The sequence below is a fragment of the Passer domesticus genome, chromosome 6, assembly GCF_036417665.1.
Source record: "Passer domesticus isolate bPasDom1 chromosome 6, bPasDom1.hap1, whole genome shotgun sequence".
Lineage (NCBI taxonomy): Eukaryota > Metazoa > Chordata > Aves > Passeriformes > Passeridae > Passer > Passer domesticus.
Window position 1 is genome coordinate 32,951,436 of NC_087479.1, and position 24,105 is coordinate 32,975,540.

General features: G+C 38.2%; 2 protein-coding genes across 3 annotated transcripts in view; one reads left to right on the top strand and one right to left on the bottom strand.

The window, feature by feature from the left end:
- The window catches only part of PALS1 (protein associated with LIN7 1, MAGUK p55 family member), a 54,894-nt gene extending 41,494 nt beyond the window's left edge, over window positions 1–13,400 (top strand). For both annotated transcript variants that reach the window (XM_064424243.1, XM_064424244.1), the window contains exons 7-14: window positions 3,080–3,157; window positions 3,974–4,157; window positions 5,186–5,257; window positions 5,723–5,794; window positions 6,478–6,645; window positions 7,354–7,556; window positions 8,818–8,928; window positions 10,309–13,400. In XM_064424243.1, the coding sequence (XP_064280313.1) occupies window positions 3,080–3,157; window positions 3,974–4,157; window positions 5,186–5,257; window positions 5,723–5,794; window positions 6,478–6,645; window positions 7,354–7,556; window positions 8,818–8,928; window positions 10,309–10,485 (1,065 nt within the window). In that variant the 3' untranslated portion in view covers window positions 10,486–13,400. The remainder of the gene's footprint in view (window positions 1–3,079; window positions 3,158–3,973; window positions 4,158–5,185; window positions 5,258–5,722; window positions 5,795–6,477; window positions 6,646–7,353; window positions 7,557–8,817; window positions 8,929–10,308) is intronic.
- An 899-nt stretch (window positions 13,401–14,299) lies between these two features.
- ATP6V1D (ATPase H+ transporting V1 subunit D) lies at window positions 14,300–24,077 on the bottom strand. The gene is made up of 9 exons (XM_064424248.1): window positions 23,919–24,077; window positions 21,465–21,582; window positions 20,228–20,307; window positions 18,830–18,897; window positions 18,113–18,157; window positions 17,595–17,698; window positions 17,146–17,212; window positions 15,791–15,869; window positions 14,300–15,171 (listed from the first exon to the last, which is right to left on the bottom strand). Exons 1-9 carry the CDS (start codon window positions 23,957–23,959, stop codon window positions 15,030–15,032), a joined length of 744 nt encoding a protein of 247 aa, XP_064280318.1. The 5' UTR covers window positions 23,960–24,077; the 3' UTR covers window positions 14,300–15,029.
- Window positions 24,078–24,105: the final 28 nt, after the last annotated feature.

Below are 24,105 nucleotides of genomic sequence, written 5' to 3' on the forward strand. Positions count from 1 at the left end.
AATAGATACTCATTTCATAAGTCTTAAGCCTGTTGACTCTGCTTGTCATTATACTCATATTTAGCCTCAAAAGCATTTTCATTCTGGTAGCTGGTGTTCAGATGTGGAGGTCCATTTCAAGTGTTCTTTCTGATGCATATGACAATACTGACAAGTGTAATTGCAGTTATCTGCAATAATGAAGCCTACAAATGTGGAAGCGTTAAGCTGTTACCTTTACTCTTTCTTCTAATGATTTCTGAGAAAACTTTGTTTAGCTCTGAAAAGCCCTAATTTTTCCTCCTTGTCTCTTATTCAGTCCACAAGTAATAAATGTGTGGCTGGCTTGTAGGTAATTCATAGCAGCTTATGTGGTGCTGTGTTTTAGGCTGGGTTTAGACTGAAACAGTGTTGATAATGCAGCAGTGGTTTAGCTGTTGCTGAGCAGTGCATGCACAGTGCCAAGGCCTTCTCTGTTTCTCACTTTGTCTGCTGGCTGCGACTGGCTGGGGTGAGCAGGAGGTTGGGAGGGGACACAGCTGGGACAGCTGACCCAAATTGACTACAGTGCTGTGAATGGCCATGTAAGGTCAGGCTGAGCAGTAAAATCTGGGTGGTGAGTGATTGCTTTTGCGTCACTTGTTGGGTTGGGGTTTGTCCACTTCAGTTATTAGACTGGTTTTACCTTGACCCATGAAATTTTTCTTGCATTTGGTCTTCCAATTCTCTCCCTCAACCTGCTGGGAGAGAGGAGTGTGTTAGGAGCTGGTTGGTACTTAAGTTGCTGGCCAGACTTAACCCACCACAAATGATATCACATGGGACCATTTTGTGACTAGACTTACTACCCTTTCCCACCTGGTAAAAGCCCTTTTGTCTAGCACCTTACTTAAACATAGACGTTTGCTTGTCTATTACACCATTCATGACAAAGTTATACTTTAGTTTAAAAGCAGCTAGGCAAGAAATCCATCAGAAATTAGTTGGAGGTACTCCCTTGCAGAAAGGCCCTGTGAGAAAAATGTCAAAAGCTGGCAATTACCACCAGTATTTTCTGTTGCCCAGTTACGTTTCTTTCATGCTTTTCCCTGGTACCTGCTTTGGATCAGTGTCCAAGACACCTGGAACCCAGCTCTGAATCTTTGGTCCAATTGCAGCAGGCAAGACCATTTTGTCAAAGTGGAAACAGATAAAAATGATTTTTTTAAAGAGGTTAATTTATGATTAATTAATTATGGTTAATTTTTTGGCACAAAACATTGGAAATATCAACTAGGACTTATTTGGTAGGGAGTTTGGGGGGGCGGAAGGAGGAGAAACATATTTAGTAAATCTTCACGTTACTTAGTAGGTTTATGATCTAGAGACAAATCAGAATCAGGACAAAGACTTAGGTTCAGCTGTAGGTTGTGTATTATAGGAATAGGGGACAGCAATATCCATACATGAAGTTGTTTTATGGTACAGTGAGATGCTGGTTTTTAATGGACAATTTCCATCTTCTGGGTTTAACTTTTTTCTAAAATTTGCTGCTGAAATTTTTCAGCTATTTCATATAGTGAGATCAAGTGGAAGGAAGTAGAGGCAGAAATGTGTGAGGTTTGGGGGTTTTTGTTTTACTGTTTTTATCTCAATTAGAAAGATGCTTAAAATTCTTGGAGAAGCCTTGAATGTCGATTTTAAAAAAAATCAGATCTGAGGTTTTTCATGTTTTGTGATTGTCTCCATTGCCATCTGCATTTTTTTAAGCCATATTTAGCTAAGTCCTGTGCTTCTGAAAAGAGTGTTTTGGAGGTGATTAACACGTAATTCAAGTCTGGCAGTTTAGTTATCGGCAGAGAGCTTATTCTGCTCCTGATTAGCTCCTGCAGCCTAGGGTTAAAAGTAAAGCCACAATACATTAGCATAAGAGAAAATCAATTTGCTGAAAATTAAACATAAAATAAACACAACCTTATTGATTTTTAGAATATATTTTTAATGGAACTAATTTAAAATAATACTGTTAATCCTTTATATGTCATCATTTTTATTTTGAAATTTGGAAATGAAGTTCTAAAATACTTCAAACTCCCGAAAACACTTCAAGTACAGGAGAAAGAAATTACTTCCTTCCTTAGTTTTGCCTCACTACTTGCTGCTCAAGTGGTAATCAGCTACACCTGACTTTTAGACTAGGCTGTTCACATGATCTCACGTGAGATTATATACATTCCTTGTGGACTGAAAATAATGGATTTTCCTTTCTTGCGGGCAATGTAACTTACTGAAGTTACATTTACTTTATTTAAGCCGTAGTTCTGAATTTTCTGAAATAGATGCATTTTCTTGTTTTATACAGGATAAATTGTTGTGTTAAGGTTCATAGAATGGTGTATATGACATGAAACACCTGTAGACCTTGTCACAGGCTGTCACTTGCACTTTATCAAGAGACTTTTTATGTGTGCAAACACATTCTGCAAATGGAAGTATGTAAGCAAAGAAGATAAAGACCAGACATTTATTATGTTCTACTTTCTTATCAAGGATGACTACATTGTTGGTATTGAACACTTCACATATGCAAGATTCGAGTATCTTAGCAAAATCTTTCAACAGTGTTTTGAATTCTTTAGTAATGTTTCCAGCATAAAATCACTGTACAAAGTGTTTAGATTTGAAAGCACTGTTCCATTTAAACAATTCTAGAAAAATTACATTTTTTAAATATATTTTTTCATTCCAGCAGACCCACTTGTTGCTATTTTTGAACAGAACAAGAACAACTGTTCTGTTTGAACAAAACAATTATCTATTTCTCCTACATCTGTGTTTGACAGAACAGCAGCTGCTCCATTTCAAATAGAAATAGTTTATATTCAAGAAAGCTAGGCTTTTAAAATCTGAGTAGCAACACTTAGCTTTCTAGTCTTACTGAATCACTGCATCTTTATCTGTACTGTATATTTTAAGCTAGCTAAGGGCTAGGTGGTGCGCTGTTAGGAACAACTTCTAATGAGAATTTCTAAAGTATTTTCTAAAATGTATTATTTATTAAAAGTCTTAACCTTAAGCCATATTTTGCTACTGTATATGAAGAGTCTATTTTTCCTCTCAGGCTGACATGCATGGTACTCTGACCTTCGTATTGATTCCCAGTCAGCAGAGCAAGCCACCTCCTGCGAAGGAGACAGTTGTAAGTAGCTCTACAGGTGTTCTTGTGCTTTCTTGTGAAACGTACTTTGCTTTACCAGTAGTGTGCAAAAAGTTCTTCTGCAGGTCCTTTACATTGTGCAACAAACCCAAAACGTCGCCATTTAAATTGATTGTACTTGTTATCAGACTAATACCTGAATTAACTGTTGAAAAACATTAATGATCTTAAACCAAAACTCTTAGTATGATTTTAACTCAGTTTCTGAAAGAAGTTGCAAAAGTAGAACTTTCTGTGGTTCTGAGCTTCTCATTTTGAATTTCTGTATTTTGTGTATGTCTATATATATATGTATATAATTATGTATGTATTAAAAAAACGTGGATTGTTGAACCTTGCAAATATGCTTTGGGAGGAAAAGATTGATTTAACAGTTTCAAGAAAGAATGCCCAGACGTTATTGATTGGTGACAAAACACTTTACAAGTGAATCTTCACTTTAAGTCCAGCAAATGGGTTTCAGTCTGTGTATTTATTAGGTACTTTAAGCAATCAAAGTACCTCTGATAATTTTTGAATGCAGAGAACTTAAATCAGTGGCTGGGGGATTGTCTCCTGCAGTGGTGAGGAAATGGCATGTTAAATTCAAGCCTTTCCATCCAGCCTAGCCCAACTGTGTCCTTTCCATTGCTCTGTAATGATTCCATTCCAGTACCTCCTGTATGCTCCAGATAAAGTTTCTGTTTTATAGAAGCTTGGAGTTTTTCTATATCGTAGCTCTAATGCAGTCACAGGAAGACAAGGGTTAATTCTTCAGAAGTCACTGGGGTATTTCCCCTTTTTTTTGCTCTCCTGCAGATACATGTGAAAGCTCATTTTGACTATGATCCCTCTGATGACCCTTACGTCCCCTGCCGAGAGTTAGGCCTGTCTTTTCAAAAAGGAGACATACTCCATGTGATCAGTCAAGAAGATCCAAACTGGTGGCAGGCTTACAGAGATGGAGATGAAGATAATCAACCACTGGCAGGCCTTATCCCTGGTAAACAGAGCTCTAGAAAAATCTTGATGTTCAGTCAAGTTGGTTATCACGGCCACACAGGAGCAATACTCAGGTTTTCAAAGACTTGTGTGCTCTTAAATATCTGTTGCCTTAAATATGTCTGTGTCTTTGAGCCATTTGCAACAGAGCCTACTGTTGGGCATCACCATGTCTGGAATAAAATGCAGAGTAAAACTTCTGCTTTCACTGCCCATTTCAGGAGCTGCTCTTCTCTTCCTTTATTCCTCTCCATGGGGACTCAGCAGATTCAGTGTTCCCTCTGCTGACTGCAGCAGAGATGTGGGACTGCAGCCCACTTGTTCTCTGGAGATGGGTACAGCTTTGAGATTCCCTACCTTTTCCAAATAAACTACTTGATACAGTACCTATTTCTGGTCACTTTTCAGTATGTTTTCACTTAACAAAGGGCTTCAGTTACTTGTGACAGACTTCTTTTCTCACTTTCTCACTTTGGGTAACAGGATTTCAGACACTGAAGTCTGTTCATAATTTTTGCATTGCAATATATGTTGCAGCCTACTTCATTAGAGACCTGCTGCTCTGTTACACATGGTGAACAAAAGACTGTTCAAATTCCGTAGAATATCACACTGTAACTTTATGATGCTTGAATAAATTGAGATTTAAATACAAGCTAATCAATTTTAAATTGAAGTTCAAAATATTTAATATAAATAGAACACATTTGACATACAAAAATAATTAGAAAATTACATTATCATAGTGGGAAAATGTAGTCTTTCCTGTACTTTCACTTTTCCAGGCAAAACTGTCTAGTATAGAACAAATGCTCTGCAAGTCTCTCTTGATGAATATATTTCTGAAGTAATAAATCAGCTTTGCAGCAGTTTTGGTTTCTCTTTTAATTTTTTTTGTATGTTCCATTCTACTAGAACTTTCAGAGATGTAAAAGATTAGGAAAGAGTTAAATGAGTAAGTCATTATGAAAAAGCATGGAAATGGTTTCTAAATGTTAATGACTCTTGTGCTTTTTTTAATGCATCAAGGAAAAAGTTTTCAGCAACAAAGAGAAGCAATGAAGCAAACCATAGAAGAAGACAAGGAGCCTGAAAAATCAGGTGGGATATATGCTTCCCAAGTAAAAAAAACTCTTTTGTAGCAGTGTTAATTAGCGTTATACAGAATCTCATCATGGTGGAGGTTGTAGAAATATCTCCTAGTGTGGGGGTTTTTTTTGTAATACAAGTGGGATAATTCTTTGAAATTCTTCATGTAAATACAAGTCTGAATTTAACACTTCGTTGTATAAATCACGTGGGTTTTTCACAACTATGTGTGCCGTAATTAGGATGATGTAGAGAATTTGGAAAGCCCCCTTTTTCATAAAAAACTTTATCTGCCATGACTTGGTTGAAGTCCTTGACATTTGCTTAATACACCAAAGCATTGTAATCAACAAAAGGATATTATGCCTTCTCAAAACTGCAGAATAAATTCTCCACTTTAAAGATCCAAAACATGGGCAGAATAGGAAGATTTTTGTTGTATGGGTGTTTGATTGTCATAATTTTTATTTTATTTAGGAAAACTCTGGTGTGCTAAGAAGAACAAAAAGAAACGGAAAAAAGTTTTATACAATGCAAATAAAAATGATGGTAAGGAACAACTTTTGTACAATGTGTGTAATTATAAGCAACTATAAAAGACTGTGAAGAGAATGCTGAAATTCAGGATATGTTAGAAATGCTAGCAGTAAGTTCTGTGTAAGAGCAATGCTATGTTGTGTTGTAGCATTTAGTGAAAGATATAAAAGAAGTAAAAGGATTTGTAGTGTCTTTAATAAAGATCAGATGATAAGGGAAAAAAACAGCTTTTTGGGCATAGAAGCACTCATCGTTTTACAATGATGAACCAATTTATTATGGCTTTGTAATATCTCACTCTGCATAATTAAATTTCATAAATGGAAACTTTTTTGACAGATTTTATAGGCTATGTTCTTACAAAAGTACTTTGGGATTGGGATGATGGTTGCTGCCTTTGGGTTTAAAAGTTTCTTGTACTAGTAACTTTTTTTTGGCAAAAGTTGTTTCTTGTGTTTGTGCTACTAGTTATATGAAGTTTTTTGTGCTACTAGTTATATTTTTTTTTTCCCAAGAAAGGGAAAAACTTTTTATACTGGGCACATGATGATCTTTGGGCTTCTTTTGCTTTGATGACTCAGAGTTAGATGTTGGGCAGAGACTCAGGAGCTGTCTGAAATCTGGTACTGCGTGACAGGCAATACATGAAACTGGCAGTAGAGTACTTTGTGGCTGTTTTATTGTTCTCTCTCAAGATTATGACAATGAGGAAATTTTGACCTACGAGGAAATGTCGCTGTACCACCAGCCAGCAAACAGGAAACGTCCCATCGTTCTGATTGGGCCCCAGAACTGCGGCCAGAACGAGCTGCGGCAGAGACTGATGAATAACGAAGTGGATCGCTTTGCCACCGCCGTGCCCCGTGAGTGTGACAGCAGATGAGCATCCTCGTTCCGAGCCTTGGCTGCAGACAAACCCGGTCGTGTTGGAAATAGTCATTTGGAGCTTGGGGGTTTGGGGCAGGATGTATGGAGCTACTGAAAAGAGGGAAGTTAATGCAAATCCAGTGTTACAAACACAGTGTTCCAGAGGCATTATATGACATGCATTTATATTGGTTTGGATAAAATTGGAGTGAGTTACAGCAGTTCAAAAAGAAGCCAGTATAAATAGGCAAAAAATTTTTAATCAAATGTCCTGCATAAATTTCAATTTAGATGGCTTTAGGGCCCTCCAAAGCCACTTGTGTTTCAATTAATATTATATTTTTAATGTGTAATGTACCCTTGATTATGTTTACAAACCATTTCGCAATATTTTTTTTTGAAAAGCAACTAGTAGCTGTCTTCACATTCAGAACACAACTGCACAGTTAAAACTATTATTTTTGTAGTCTACTATTTTTTTCTTCTAGATAATGTAAGAGAGACCTCTGAATTAAGGTTGACAACTTAATATGGCCAGGGACATTTATTGTAAAAAATAAAACACATGGATTTTATGGATATTTCCTGTGTTGGGTTGGGGAGGGCATGGAGGTTGTGTTTGCATGATTAGCAATACGCCTGGTAAGAGAAAGAGTTTTTTCATTTCTATTACATGTATCACCATTTCAATTTCCTTTTTGTAGATACGACTCGGAGTAGGCGAGAGACTGAAGCAGCTGGCAGGGATTATCATTTCATCTCCCGACAGGCGTTTGAGAGTGACATAGCTGCAGGGAAGTTCATTGAATATGGGGAGTTTGAGAAGAACCTGTACGGTACGAGCATAGATTCCGTGCGGCAGGTCATCAACTCGGGCAAGATTTGCCTTTTAAATCTTCATACCCAGGTATGGCAAAGCTCTTGTCATGTTTTAATTGTAGAAGCTGCTGTGAATTATCTATAGAGCTCTATCTAGTTTATAAAATTAGTGTGTTTTCAAGATCCATATTCATGTTTATGCCAGGATGCTCAGTTGACTCTATTCAGTTCCTTGTTTGCAAATACGCACATCTTTATCTGTGCTACAGTTGATAGAGGTCTTAGTTTTCACCAGCTTTAAGTAACTGGAAACCATCTAAAATTAAAAATGAATTAAAATAAGATTTATGTCTCTCCATCTTCTAATTACTCTGTGATCTTTGGGGTTTTTGAAGATAGAGAGGACATTGTTTGTGATTATACTTGGAAAATTGCATGTTTATGTAGTTTCCAAATACAGTTCAGAAATTTAGTACATCACATCAACAGTATTGAAAAAACATTTAGCTGTGACCTTTTGGTTATGAAGCGAAAAACTACACTTGCATACCTCTGTTTGGAAATTTAGTCAAATATGGTAAGAGGCTGAGTCCTGGAATGCAGCCTGTTTCTGATACATATGATATGTATGAGGTCTGCTGCTGTTGTAGATGCTGCAAAAGAAGCCCTAAAACTCAGCCACATCAGTAAAATCTGGTAGTATTGAAGCCATAGCTAGTCATCAATTAGTCATCACCAGTTGGGACCATGTGATACTTTACTAACATAGCTCATGGGTATTGCAAAGCATGTCATGAGATGAAAATTCATAACTCTTAAAAATTTATCTAATTCTGTGGCTACAAAAATTTATCTCGGAGACAAGTTGTTTATCCCAAGACAAACCTGACAAAACAAAATGCTGCACATACAGTAATAGTGCATCTGATGTCTTGTATTTTAATCTTCAAAACAGAAAAGGTTAAACTGTAATTTTTCAAGTAAACTGTAATATTTAAAGACTCTTCTCTCTGTTCAAAGTTGATACCTTACCTTAGAATTGTATGACCTTAGTTCAGTACAGCTAACCTTTTTATTGCTTTTGAATACCAAAAGATCTGTTCTGTTCAGTTACAAAGAATATTCTTGAGCAAAATATTTCAGTTTCATGAAGCTGAAAAATGTTAGAATATAAATTTCATAGGAAATGGTGTCTGAACTCTGAATGCTGTTACAGTTAATTCTATTGCTGTTAATATATTGTACAGTTGTGTTTGAAGCGTGTATTATCAATTATAGCATATGAATAGTGCATCAATAAATGCCCTTTTCCTGGGTGAAAGTGTTGAATATTTAATCCTATTTTGCAGTCACTGAAAACACTACGTAACTCTGACTTGAAGCCATATATTATATTTGTTGCACCACCTTCACAAGAACGACTACGTGCTTTATTGGCCAAAGAAGGCAAAAATCCTAAGGTAAGGTGTCTTGCACTTCTTCTGAAACCGTGCTGGGTTTGGTGGACAAATGCACGTACTCTTTCCTTGGGATGGGGACACAGTGATGGCAGTTACTGGTACTGGCAGTTACCAGTGCAGTGAACCAGTGTAGTTGTGCTCCAGGTTGGTAGACAGACCATGCTATGGGAAGGGAATCGTAACTCACTGTGTTGTTACTCTATGGCTGTGTTGTTTTGCTTTCCTTGTTTGATGCAAGGGTGATTTATTACTTGTGTGCAAGATTTAAAAGTCCATTAAAGTCCAAGTGTTGAAACAGAGGAAATTTCCTTTTTTTTTTTTTCTTTCCTCCCCCTGCCCCTGAGTCAAATATAATCATAGTCTTTAAATGGGTGTTTCCTCCTTCATGTTTATGCCATGAAGGAAACTTTATTTTATATAAATATTGCATTTTATGTATGTTCTGGATTTTTATTGCAGTAGTCAAGGAATGCATTTGCAATAAAAAGGAATGCATTTCTTGGTGTTACACTGTGCCTATTTTCTTTCTGATTAATTGCCCTGGAGTTGTATTTATTTCAATTGGGTACATGCTACCGAGTTCAGCCCATTCCCTGATAAAGAGAAAAGAGTATTTCTTGCATGTATGCCCTAATGTTGCTCTGATTTTATCAGGACTGTGTAATGACTAAGAAAAAAATTCCTGAAGTTCCTTTTGAAATATCCTCCCTAGAATATTAGCTCAAAAATTATACCTGAATATTTCTTCATACAATAAAAAATGTTGAGAAAAATAAACACACTTTTAGAATCTAAGTGTAAGAAAAATACTGAAATCAAAACATTTCTGCTTCTGCCTTTGTGTCATTTATCTACACTGCAATGTTCTTGCTTTTAACATATGCCCTTCTAGCTCCCAAATGGTGTTTTTCATACTTCTGCAATGTTGTTCACCTGATGTTATGGCGATTTGGTCAACCTAAATGTGTGGCTCTCACTGTGTGTGGCTGTCACTGCTGAGTATTGAACAGTGTCACCAGTGACAGCTGTCTCCTTTGGCTGTGAGGTGTTGGTAGTGCCAGCAGAATGCTGCCTTGTTCTGCACAGGTCCAGTCTCCTTCAGTGAGATAAGTGTTGTGCAACGAGCAGTGCTAGATCTTCCTCATTTTCTTCAGCTGGGGCAGTTATTTACTCTTTGCCACTCAGCCAATCAGTCAGGATTGTCTTGAATGCCCTTAGCTTTCAAATATGGATCGTGGTTGAGTGTTCCTGTAAACTTTTCAAAAGCCAATAGCGACACCAGGAGGGTTTGTGTAAAGAAATTGAGTTGTTCCCTTTCCCTGCTGTTACTGTGGGGAAGAGATTTACACACCTACGCTAACTCTCTGTTTCTGATTGCAGCCAGAAGAGCTGAGAGAAATCATAGAGAAGACAAGGGAGATGGAACAGAACAATGGCCACTACTTTGATACAGCAATTGTGAATTCTGATCTTGATAAGGCATATCAAGAGTTACTTCGGTTAATAAATAAGCTCGACACAGAACCCCAGTGGGTGCCCTCCACCTGGCTGCGATGAGAGCAGTTCCAAGGGACAAATGGACTTCAATCTAGTTACCTTTCCAAGCAGATCATGTGTAGGTCTGCCCAATTCTAGTACAAATGCATGTGAGCTCTAGACCTCAGTGGCAGCGTCCTTTGCCAGTGAAATTGCGTATTACTGAAAAATACGCTGATCAGCTTGTGAGCCAATTTAACTGATCTAAAGATTGTCCAGGTTTTCTTTCTCTGTGGTCTAGAAATGGAGACCATGTCATTACTAAATTCTAAAGCTTTAGATAGATTTTTTTTTTTCCTAGCAACTACTTTTATACATAAGTCCACTTTTTAAACTTAGAATCACCCTTAGGACAAAGATTTAAAGTTTGTTTGTGTGTGTGTATATATATATATAGTCCATGCTGTCACATAGTTATAAATATGAATGTTATTTAACACTTAACTTAATGAGTTTGTGGGACACGATGCTAGTTCAGGAGCATAATTCTACCCATCATTGAGCAGAGGAATATTCTACACATGACAAATGTCAATGAGAAACCTCTCCTGTTCAAAAAATACCCAGAACAAAGATGCTGCTCTGGTCTGGAGCTGCCCTGTGAGGCTTGAGTTAATAATTTAATTCTCAAACATTCCACTTTCTAATAGCACTGTATTGAAAAATGTGTATAATGTAAATAATTCGATCCTTGTGTCTTTTTAGTCAGACTTTTAAAATCAGATTTGACTGCACAGTAATTTTAGGTCCAATCAAATATGACTATTATACTGAACTTTTAGATGTGATATTTTTATGGTATTTTCTTTAAAACATACTGACTGATTGGAGCCGCTGTTTTTCACAGACTTGTAGAGATAGAAAGGCAGAGGTTATATTTTTGTGAAAATATATAGTTATAAGACATGCTGCTTGAAAATCAACTAAAATTCTCATGTTTTATAACAGAATACTGACTAATACTGACTGATGTGCTGAACATTGGAAGACAGTGGGGTTTTTTAATCTCTGCAAATGGTTCATGTTGTGGCTGTTGGGCTAATGGACAACTAACTGGAATTAAAATAGCTGAATGTAGCTACTGTGTTATGAGTATTGTAATTCACTAGCCAACTTACTGTCCTGCATTTGCTCAGTACTGCAGTGAAAATATGTGTAAAACACTGGTAACTGACTGAGAAGTCACAAGAAAGGGGAATATTTTTAATGGTTAAAAGAAAAAACTTGAAATAAGGGAACAGAAGATAAGGCCTGTATCTTAATGCATTCTGCCAAACAGGTGGGAACATCTCTGCATCCTCAAATGATTCTGGCTGTGAAGGTTTAACTAGTGTGGCTGTGCATCTGCAGTGGGGCTGTTGTTGCTGACATTAAATGAATAGTAGTATCTTGGCTGGTTTGGGTAGCACAAAGAACCTTAACTGTGAATATCTCTTTTAGCCATAGTGTTTCTTTGTTCCTACAGGTAAAACACTGGAGTTATGTCAATGTGTAGTTCGCTCCTGTCTAATGCTGAAGGATAAAAAAGCAGTTTCTGTTTTCCATTCTGTCTTGCATATATTCTTTCTTAAAATGTTAGTGGAACAAATTCACACCCATAGCTAAAGAGCTCAAAATATAGAGCAGATATAAAGAAATTGTCAGATAACTGTCCTAGGTACTGAACTAGTAAGCAGTACCTTTTTGTGTTGAAAAATTGAAGAATTGTCTTGCTAGAAAGCAAAATTATTTGCTGTTTTAATTAATATTCAGGGCTGAAAAGCAGTTAAGCAATTAGTGGGGATAAGTAATGATGCTTCAGAAAGAAAATGGGGTGGAAATTTGAATATCTTAGTAAAAGTCACTCTTAGAAATAATACTGTGCTACTGTTGGCCTGAGGGCTGGATATTCAAAATTGTGGCTTTTTGCCTCACATTGCAGGTGTGTTCTCAGTTTCATCCATAGTTTATAACAACAGTGTTCAGGTATATTGAAAAAAAACTGTATTGATTCTACCCTTTTTAAAGAAAGATGACTGTAAAATGTATTAGGCTTTTGGGTATTGAATGTTTCTGGACAAGAAGGTGGAAAGCAGTAAAACATGTTGAGTGAGGTTAACCTAGCTCAGCTGGGTAGGTGCTGTCCAAATTCTGCCAGTCACAATCAGCTCAAGGTGGTTGCTGAACCCCCTTAGGTATTCAGTGTTTATAGGCAGCATCAGTCTCAGCAAATCATGCCATTAATGTTATTTCATTCATGTTTGTCTCCCCAGTTTTTCTGAAATGGTGTACAGAATCTGTTTTTATACAAATGAGCTTTTGAATGTAGACTTAAAGCATATTGCTTGAAGTTGAGCTCTATTCTCCTAATTCCCAAGGCACACAGAACTCACTGACATCCATGGAGAGGTGCTATGGTAGCTTTTAACCAGTGTTAGCTTTGTCTCCTGCTGAAAGGAAGAGCTTGAGCAGCACTGAAATATGTATGTGGCTGTCCATCTGCTGCCAGCTTGCACCTGGAACTACCTTGTGTAAGAAATCATTTTGTCTTGTTTAATGAAGAATTAAATGTGCTAGTTCCCTCGAGAATAAAACAAAATACATAGACATCACTGGGAGAACTCTTCAACCTTATCCCAGGATTTGTTGTGAGCTGTATCAGATTGAAATGAGGGTATCTGCATTTTTACCAGTCCAGATTTAATTAAAAGTAACTGTTCGATGAATTGCATAAAATAATTTTTGAATGTAATTAAATGTGACTTTTTAAAATATTAGATGGGGGGGGGGTTCCATGCCTTAAATAATTAAGGTAACTTTACTGAGACCTGTGGTTTGCCCCACATTTTACTTTTATACATATATCTGCACTCTGTATTTTGAGACATCATGAACTGCACACTAATGTAAAAATGTAAAATATTTCTAGATTTAAAATAAAGCACTGTACAATTTTACTTCTTGTAGTGGACCTTGGGAGTCTTCTTTCTGCCACTTTGCTGAATATATGAACATGGTGTGACCCACCAGTACCCTGCAGGACGTTCTGTGCACCTTCTGACACCATCCATCCTATGGGAGAGGCAACAGGTCTGCAGAGTTCCAGTGTCTCTCTTTCAAGCTGGATCTGTATCTTATGACAGATTATGGGCCTACCATTCAGATGTGCTGTCTGCAGCTACATGAGAGAAAAGAAATGGCCTTATTATTCATACAATTCTAAAATGATTTTTAAAGGTGTTAATAGAACTTTATTCCTTGCAGTTACCCTGTATCTGCAGTTAAGTGCTGCATCACGTTTAAAACAAGATGCTTACTTGAACAGACTAGACTTGTAGTACTGGAAACTATGACCTAGCATTAGTTCTGGGGCATGTGTTCAGTTTGCTGATTGCAAACCAGTGTCTTCAAGACAGAACACAACAATGTGTTCAAGGAATGACTGGACATGGCTGTGGGCTGACAAGGTGGTCACTGGTCAAAGGTTGGACTCAATGATCTTCGAGGTCTTTTACAACCTAAATGATTCTGTGCTTCTGTCTTTAGGAAAACAGCTCTTCAAACTGAGCAGGGTTTAGTGACAGCTGCTGATCAGCCGCTCTCCTGGACTCCACTCATCAACCTTGGACATGAGAATCACAGGAAGGATGGGCTGCTGTGCATTCAACCCTGCTTTGCTTGCCAGCCTACTGAAGCAATGAAGATTTGCAGCAACATGTAGCTAGATGGTTTTTTCTGCGTGCTTTTGGCAGGAGGGAGCCACTTCTCCATAGTTACTTGTTTAAAGCAGTAAAGATTAAGTAAATCTGGGCACAGGCTGTAAGAGATGCATTCTGTGTGGTTTCCACGTCAGGGGTAAAGGGTGAAGCAGAGGTTTTATTTTGAAATCAACACAACAAGCTTTTAAGACTGATCTTCTAGCAACTCGAGCCAGACACCAGGTATTTCAGCAGTTAAAATTTACACTTGTTTCTAGCACAGACAGTACACAAGTTGGCAGAACCTCTAATTAAAACCGTAGATATTTCAGGCCAATGGTAACAATCGTGCAACAAAAATATATCACAGAAGACTGTGGATTTCATCAACAGGTTAGAAAACTAGTTTCCTTTACAGGGATTTGACTTCAGCTGTGCCAATACTGGCTCTATGCAACTTGAACATTACTGGTTCAGGAGCAAAGAACATCACATGCATCTTCCTCCCTAAGTAACATTTTTCTCTGCTTGTACTAGGAAGGGGAGCAATTAGATGAATCTGATTAGGCAAATCCAGAGCCATCCTTCAAAAAAATAAATACACCTATCAACAGTCGTTCCTACTAAGTGAAGAAACAGGCTCAACATGGACTAGAAGGCTCTTCTTATAGTAAAGCATCTCACCCATTTCTGCCTTCCCTCCTATGCTGTAGTCAAGTTCCCAGATTTCTAATATCCCAGGAGAAATCCACAATCCATTCAGCTCAAGACTTGGACACCAAATGAGAAGCCATGTAAGTATCTTGGAGGCAACATGTCTTGAATTATATTGCAACTGGACATTCTGTATTTTGGGTCCCCTGCTCCATATACAGCAGCTGTGCAGGGTTACTCAAAGAGAAGGTCTTCATCCTTCTCTTCTGCCAAGAGATTGGCTGGCTCACTTTCCTCACCAGCTGCCCTCCGCAGCTCCCGTTCTTGATCAGACTTTTCTTTCAAGACTTTTTTCTTTTCCTGGATCTTTTTAAGCCTGTGAAGAGAAAGGCAGCTTTATCTGTGAAGCAAACATGTTTTCATACAACAGGTTAGTAGCTATGCCATACAACTTGGACTTGATAAAGCCACCTGGGAAAGTTCCACAGGAAACAAAAATCCTGTAACAAATACCAAATTTGGCAAAATGGCAAAAATAAAAGGCTTTATTGCTAGCTACTGCAATTGAAAAACTTAACCAAACTATAAACTACATTCTTGACCCTAAATACTGCATTACACTATTCTGCTTGAATTTAATCAAGTTCATTCCTCTTTCATTCACTTCAGGTTTGACATTTTCGTTTCAGGTGGCCCAGATCATTGATTGTGTTGGCAAAGGTGTTTTTAAAGCAGAACACCCCAGGATACTGTATCACATCATTCCCTATGGAAGAACAATGACAGCTATGTACAAATTAATGGAAGGGATTAATTTATAACTTTCAGACAAGTAATTGGTGAGTGCCTAGCTCTGGAAACTATATGTGCAGTAAGAAGGAGGTCATGTTTAACAATGTTTACTTCTACATTTGGTGAAGAGTTCTCATAACTCTCTTCTGAGGAATGCTCTATGTTAGGAAGAAACCAGTCTAGTCTTTTGACTAGTCTTTTACCTGTAGAATTCCTCTCGTTCTCGTTCATCCAGTTCTGTGATGATATAAGACAGAGTACGCTCGATCCTGGGAATAATCACTAAAAAAAAATAAGGAAGTTGGAACTGCTGTTATATTAGCCAAGAAGGTGTCTAATGTATTGCACAGATGTTGTCTGAAGTCAATCTAGTAATTCTTTTGGTTAGGGGAAATCTATGTCCTTCATGGAAGATCATGCTATTTCCTGATGGACAAATACACAAAATATAAAAAAGTCCTGACAGGCAGGCAAATTTGAATTTAAACTATGTTCTTCCATCACATTGTTTCAGAAACTTCAGTATAGCACCTTGACTCAGAATTATCTATTTAAAAAGGCCATCATGAAAACAAATATTCAAATACAACACAATCACAAAACAAAAGATAAGACACTAAACAGCTTTAACACCAAACTGCACAAGTTCTGTGTCAGAATCATTTGTTGAAAGAAGAAACCTGTTACCAGCACTACCAAAATTATTTGGAAAGCTGCAGAGGAAACCTTTTCTAAGTCATATTCTCACTGATAAGCTGCAGTTAAGGCCTGTATGTCCAAAGAAACCAAGCTATGAAAAACTGCTGGAAAGGATGATTTGGAAACATGGTCTGAAATACACTCCTGTGTACATGCAAAAATTATTAACTCCAGGACATCAAAACTCAGAAAGCAACTTGAAACAGTCAAAGCATTCTGGACACTGCAACAAAAGGAATCACAGCCAATGTTAGGATTGTAGCAGTACTTACGAAAGTGTACTTTTGGCAAGTGGCAAGAAACTAATTTACAAACAAGAATATGAAGAACAAAGAACTCAGATCAAAGTAAAATACCAGGTTATTGACATAAGGACTGTTCCATCCAAAACAAAGAAGTCACCAGCCTCTCCTGGGCACCACCATTACAGTTTTGAAGTTCATTAGAGTGATTTAAAGTTAAATATATTTTAGCTGTTTGAAGTTTATTATGCTAGCTATTGGAACATTTTAACACATAGAAACATCATATCTTTTAGTCAACAGGCTTCACCAGTTAAGTCAAAGTCACTAGCAGGGATTGCAGAATGTTTGTAAAACGTTTGTCCTGTAGGTTCTTAATACAATTTCCCGATTACTTTCTCATGTTTGCCTATTCATTTATCTCTGTGTCCTCCAGTCCATCCCACTGGGCTTTTAATTTTTTTCTTTCTTACAATATGTGTAATTGTAATGCTTTTTAGAAAGCATTCTTGAACTGGTGAGAAATGCTAACAAGAAAGAATGGCTTCTTTGACCCTGTTCCTCATCTTGCATAGAGACAGAAAAATGTTAGGCATCCCAAATGGAAAAATACTCACCATGTTCAATTGCATTCACACGTCTGTTTGTTATTTTAATGGCTTCATCCAAAGTAATAAAGGATGTCTGATAGAATGGGATTAAATAGTTAATACATAACAAGAGAAATTCAACATTTCCATCAATTCTGTACACAAAACCAGAGCACTTGAAAGCCAAGTCTATAATGTAGCTTAACAAACTATGTCCTTGATAGAAGCAGAATGTTTTCTACTAATGTCACTAGCATGCTGAATGCTGCACATTAGCAGTTACAAATACCAATTCTCCCAAAGAGTTTCTTCTGAGTATTAAAGAATAAGGATTTCTCTGAAGCAGCAATATGGCTAAAAAAGGTTTGCAACTTTGTACAGCACTAGGACCAGATTAAGCTACAGCTACTGAGAGATATTTCCATTTTAGAAAAGTGAGAAACCAACGATCCTGTTCTTTTCTAACTCTCACCAACCTGTAACGAGGCCAGTTCCACAAGCAGCTCCACAGCTTTGGCATAGTTCCTCTTCAGCTTAGCCAGCTGTTCTCCACCTCTGGCCAAGCCAGTCAGCTCATAGCCTGAAAGAAAAACAGATTGTTACCATTGCTATTATAGTGTTTCCTTACTAGATAAAAATTAATACTTTACATACTGTAGGGATATAAAGAGCTTATCAAGTGAGAAGCTAAAGCCTTTGTCCATGAACAAATAGTCTTCATAGTGGTTTATACTGTGCATGTCTCTAGTAACACTTGAAGTCTCAAAATCTGAAAATACAAGTCTTCTCCCCACCTGAAAAACTCACTGATTTTGCAAAGTAGAATCTATTAGAAGTTCCTAATAATCCCTCCATGTCCCAGGAGCAGGCAAAACATCAAAGGAAGTAAGTGACCCTATGCCTATGATGTAAACTGACTTACCATTAAGACAAGACAATATTTCTGTATGAGCATGGCATAGCTATAAGTACGTAAAGACAGGGTTGTACTTACTGTCCCCTCCTTCCTGGTAATGCTCAAAAACTGGCAAGGTTACACCTGACAAGAGCAAAGAAAAATGCATGTAAGAGACATAAAGAGTTACAGATTTATGAAGTAGAGCTCACTTTTATCCCATTGCTTCTGATTATGTAATGGCAGAAGCTTTGTTTACAAAATATTCCTACACAGCTTGGAATGATTAAGTCATGCTGGTTCTGACATATAATATGGAACTTCAGAATTATGTTGAGTTTGCAGAGATCAAGACCCATGAATAATTCAGGGAAGTATTCTGATTTATTCCATTTTATTATGTTTAGTAATACATTCCCTTTGATTGAGGAATATTTTAATCATTCAATCCTGATTTATCTGTCTTGTTTTCTTCATAGACAATTTTGTGGATAGACAATTGCTTGAAATTTATTTAACTTTGGGGCTTAACTCCTGATCTGTTTTCCAGTAAACCTTAATGGAACTTATAGTTTGTCTACAAATTCAGAAATTGGACTGCAGTTTACACACATTCATTTTCTTTTATGAAAGGTAAGTAACCAAATATAAAATTAATAAGCTATATGTGAAAAAAGCAACAAATTATAAGTGCTCCTACAGATAGACAGGTAAGAAAAAAAGGAGATGGTGTTTGGATACATTGCTGCCTATTTCCAAGTCTTCTCCCACAATTCCCTTATGAGTTGAAGTACTCATGGCCTGGAGAGGAGTCACCTGCTACATTGTCTTTTTTAGCTCTGATCTTGACTTGCGCTTTGTTCACATTTTGGATCACAGTGGTACTGTAAGGAAGAAAACACAAATCCTAATCAGGAAAGTTGAAGTGGTTCATTAACTAATCATTATATAAAAAGATGAATCAGTTATCAAAGAGCTTCAAGGACCTGGGAAGTGTTGTCAGCTCAGTTCTCCTTGCAATTCATTGCACAGTATTCAAAGCTAACACAGAAGCTTTGAAAGAAACAGGTTTCCAGCAAAGTTTGGAAAAGATGCAGAGTCTATGAAATGTAACTTTAAAAATGTCTTAGACCAAGTTTACAAAGCATAGCTGAAAAACTAGCTAGTTACCTGGCAAATTATTTTAGTAACATCGAGTCAACCTGTAAGATTTCTTTCACAATGAAAGTTAAAGAATTTAAGGATAAAAAGGATTTAAATGCAAACCAAGGCCACAACATTTTGTTCATTTTAGTTTTATAAGTATTTGTTCTTTCAGACCATTAATGAGTTTATTTTACCCACTACCATATTAACAAACTTGGACTTGTACAACAATTCATCTTGAAGCACTCCAAAGTAACTTAAGTTCTTCAAGGACAGGTCACTACAGCTAACTCCTCTGCTGAAGTCCAGTTTACTTACAGGGTGGAATCTGACTTGTTTATAGCAAAACATGGTGACTAGTTAGGACCAGGAAACAGCACTATATCCAAATGAAAGGGCAAAAAGACTTTTCTTCAGCAGCACACAGATTACTACTGTGTCTGATCACTTGGCTCTTCCCCATTATTTGGTAGTACCATGAGCTGAATCTTAAACACTTCCCCATGCACCCCTGAATGAATTACACAAACACCCTAGACAGAACTGCAAATTATTAAAATACAATTAACATATTCTGCTGGACAAAAAGGATTTGTTTCCCCTCTTGCATACAGCCCTCTCTAGCTCTAGTGAAACAAAGGTCAGCAAGGTAGGAGATAACAACAACTGGTAAAATCACTGTGTGACTTACTGGCAGAAAGGAGCACACATTACATCTATCCCTCAAATTCACAAGAAAGACCAAATTAACAAATTGTTCAATACTCTGATATAAATTATTGCTTCCCTACATTTTTGATTCCAAGCTGCAAAAAGCAACACCTTCTCAAACCAAAATTCTGTTAATCTTTCCACTTTGTTTAGCTTCCAGTGGAGTATATGTTTTCATCATGCAAGTTCTCTCTCTCCTGCCTTTACATAACAGAATTTAGTTCATCCCATCCACTGTCATCTTCGTTTTACGTGCCTTTAAGAATTTACCTTTTTTTTTCAAAAGAGAAAATAATAATTTGTTGATAGCTCTTTCCCAGAGGTAGGACATGCTCATGGAAGCCCAGAAATCCTCACCTGAAATCTCCTGCTGTGAACTTCGCCTCAGCAAGTGAAAAGGCAGCTTCTCTCATCACCTCACCCATCAGCATCTTAGTCTGTAAAAAAAAAAAAAAGGCAGCAAATACAAGGCATATTGCATATTGTTAGTCCTTTTCCAGGATAAATAACTAGCAGCATAAAGAGAAGAAATTGAAGAGAGTGACAAAGTCCTGTGTGCATAGCTTACTCTCAAACTGGAAATTGTAATTCTCAGGTAACTGGCAAAAAAAAAAAAAAGAAATAGTTCAGCTGTTTCACATTGTAGAACTCATAGAAACAGCAAAACATTTGTCTTAATAATGAAATTCTATTACGTGGGGGTTAAATAACAACAATAAAGTGGCTCAGTAGGAAAATACTCATTTCACATTGCATGGAATACTATGAAGACAGCTGAAGCTGGTTTTCAACATATAAACGTATGCAGCTTTGTGAAGCTGTGCTCTCCTCCCACTGTTTTTTCCCAATTTTTACAGATTTGTAGCCCTTGTAGCTAAAAACTATTGAGAAACACCAGCTTTTGTGTGTTAGGCAATGTATAGGAAGCAATGACAGAGTGACAAGAGCTTGTCTACAGCGTGGCAAAAGAGGACCACTGCTAACCATGGACACTGCAGCAGCTGCAGCTAAAACAGGACAACTAAACCTGTCTGATGTGGTAGAACAGAACAGTACATAGTGGGCTCTACTATCTCAGATTTGTCATCCATGTTACACAGGAAGAAGCAGGACTCTGTGTTTCTTCCTAAAGGAACATGTCCCATCTGAACAGAACTTCTGCTTGCTAGTGTACCTAGTCCTGCAGAAATGTTATAGATATGCAGTATCCCCTCAAGCCAGATAAAGCAATAAAAATGGGGCTACAGAACATTTTAACACCAATCCTAAAGTATTTGGCAGCATCAGAGCAAATTCCCTGTAACATAGAAGAGATGATAGTTGGGATACTTGGGACACAAAAGAAAGCAGAGGCTAAGACTGTCTGGAAAGAGGTGAAGCATATTAACTCTTCCAAGTTTCTGTACCACTGCAGCCAAAAAACCAGAATTCTGCTCATGTGTTCTAAGTAGTCTCACAAAAAACAGGTTAGCCAGAAAGTTGTCCTATATTCCAGCCTGTCTAATGAAGTTAGCAGAACAGGAATGCACAACAGACAGAACAGACAGATTTCAAGTAAAGTGAGCCAAACAAAGGAAAATTCTAATTTACCTACCTCAATAATTTTCTTAAGGATCTGCCTGAATCGAAGCGTCAAAGCATCAGATTTTTTCTTCAAGAGGTTACGACCTGTTTGGGCTCCTTTCAAACGAGCCTTCATGATGGTCTGAGCCCTGGTAAGCAGAGGAATAAAGAAAAAAACATCCTGCATCCTCTGAAGGGATGAAGAAAAAACTTACATGAAGTTTTCTGACATGCATATGACTGAAGTGATGAAGCAACCACGAAACACCATTGCAGTAAAACAAGATGGCCACTTCAGGACAGAATTTTAGATTCCCATTTAAAATCAAGGGGAATTTATATTTATCTCCATCATCAATGAGAACTACAAGGTTGTTATCTGTGAAGTCAGAGCTCATGGAAAATTGAAAAGACATCTTTCAGTGCTTCTATAATAGGAAATATGAGATTTCATTTTTCTTCATGACTTCGAAGTACCAGAAATCGAACTACTCCAAATACCCACTGTCACTGTGACACTGGGATTGCTTTGAAGTTCTTTTACTGCCATGTCATCTTCTCAAAATCAGACAAAGCAAATTCTTCATGTGGTCATAACAGTTGATGCCATGGTCTGACTTTACAGAGCAAGAAGATGCAGCAGTTGTACATTCTGCCTTCATATGCTGCCTAGGGGATTTACAAGCTATTAAAGACAATCAAAAGCAGCAACAATTTTACAGGGATATTAGTGAGTTAGCTGTAGCTTTCACCTTTACATCCAGTAGCACACTTATAGGTTTCTTGTATGAAATTAGGAACTGTACTGCTTTCTACATGCAGCCACTGTGCACAAAGGACACTGCTTAAGTTCTTACACACTTCCTCTCTGACCTTGGAAAAAATAAGTACAATTAAGATTCTGTCTACACAGTGGAATCCATTACTGGCCACATCAACTGGCATGTCATGAGAACAGCTCCATTAACACCTACCAAATACTGAAAACCATGAAGGCTTTATGAATGTCTATGATTTTAAAAAAATCAGAGAGTAAAAAGGCAACTTTACTTTCCCAACAAGCAGGTGTCTGTCTGTCATCACCTTGAACTAACTTGTTTGCTCTGTTCACCACCTGCCACAGACTGGCTGGCCTTCTAGTTCCAGCAAGATCTCACTCGCTCTGAGAGTGCAATAAACAAAGTCTTGTTTACTCTCAAGGAAACTGAGCAGCTCCTGGAATTGAAGATATCCAGCACAGAAGAGACTCATACCAGCAAGCCACATTATAACAACAAAAAAAACCCCCAAACCAACCTAAAAAGTAAACCTTGTGAAATCCTCTTCTGTCAGTTAACAAAATTAATTGTTACAGACACAGGTCATCTTTATTTTGCTATTCTAACTTATATTCCTTTGGAAACAGCACCCACATTATTGTCTATCACCTCATTTGAAACCAGGTTTGTAAATATTAGGCCTTTGTACACGACCACCCTCATGGCACAGCGACACATCACCTCACAAAACCAGACACCTTTCAAAAGTGATTGAAGTGCCCCCTCCTTGCACACCTAAACTGAATGAAAAACAGCACTACCAAGAGCAGGAGTGAGACCAGATGCCTTAGTGTATGCAGTAATTAATTTCTGTGTATGCAATAGTTTATTTCTAAACTAAATTTCAAAACAGAACATTTACCATGTAATGTATTAATCTTTCCATATAAACTGTTATTTATATGTCCTGAGCTCATCAGAGTGAATAATTATTATTTTAAGTTTGAGCTTTTCTGTCCTTCAGGGCATCCTTTTTACTATAAAGATTATGTGCAGGCAACCCACGTTTATGCAAGAAGATTTAAAACAGCCTTTCCCCTTAAAGCAAAGTCTGTCTGTCCTGGCGGGTTCCAAAGAGAAACCGAACAGTGTTATTAAACCAGCAATTTTATTCAATTGTTTGTGTCAGTTCCAATGTTGGCAGCTTTCTAAGCTTTCTCAGGAGACATCTGATTTCATGACAAATAGTTTGCTGTCTGGAGCTGGAAAATTGCCTGACTGCCCACTACACTGGGAGCATTTTACTTCCTTCTTTTAACGCTCTATGGCCAGCCTCTCGCAAGGCAGTGTCCTCTGCTGCAAAGTTAAGGGAAGCTGCCGTTCCGTTTGTCCACTTTTCCTACACACGCATTCTACAAATTGTTCCTTTTTAAGTAAGTTTGCGTAAGCACGATGTTAAACATCACCCCCGGCACCTCGGTGCCGGGCCGTGCCGCGGCCCTGAGCACGGACGGAGCTGGTGCGGAGCCTGGAAGCAGAATGGGAAGCGTGGCACCAGCGGCCCTCAGGGCTCCGTCACAGAACCGGGGCAGCCCCGCGGCGCAGCCGGCGGGAGGACTCCGGGCGCCGAGCGCCCCGAGAGCCGCCGCTCCCGCCGCCTCGGGCACGGCGCGGAGCCCCCGCGCTCCCCCCGCGGCGCTATCCCGACCCGTGCGGCGGACACTCACATCCGCGAGGGGAAGATCTCGATGCGGTCCTTGGCGGACATGGCTGCGGCGGGGCGCGCTGGGGCTGTCGCCGCTGTCGCCGCCGGGGCCCGGACCGGCTCGCGCCGCTGTCGCCGCCGCCGTCACGTGACTCGGCCCCGCCCCCGCGCGAGGCGGTGCCCGCGCGCCGGGGACCGAACCCGGATGC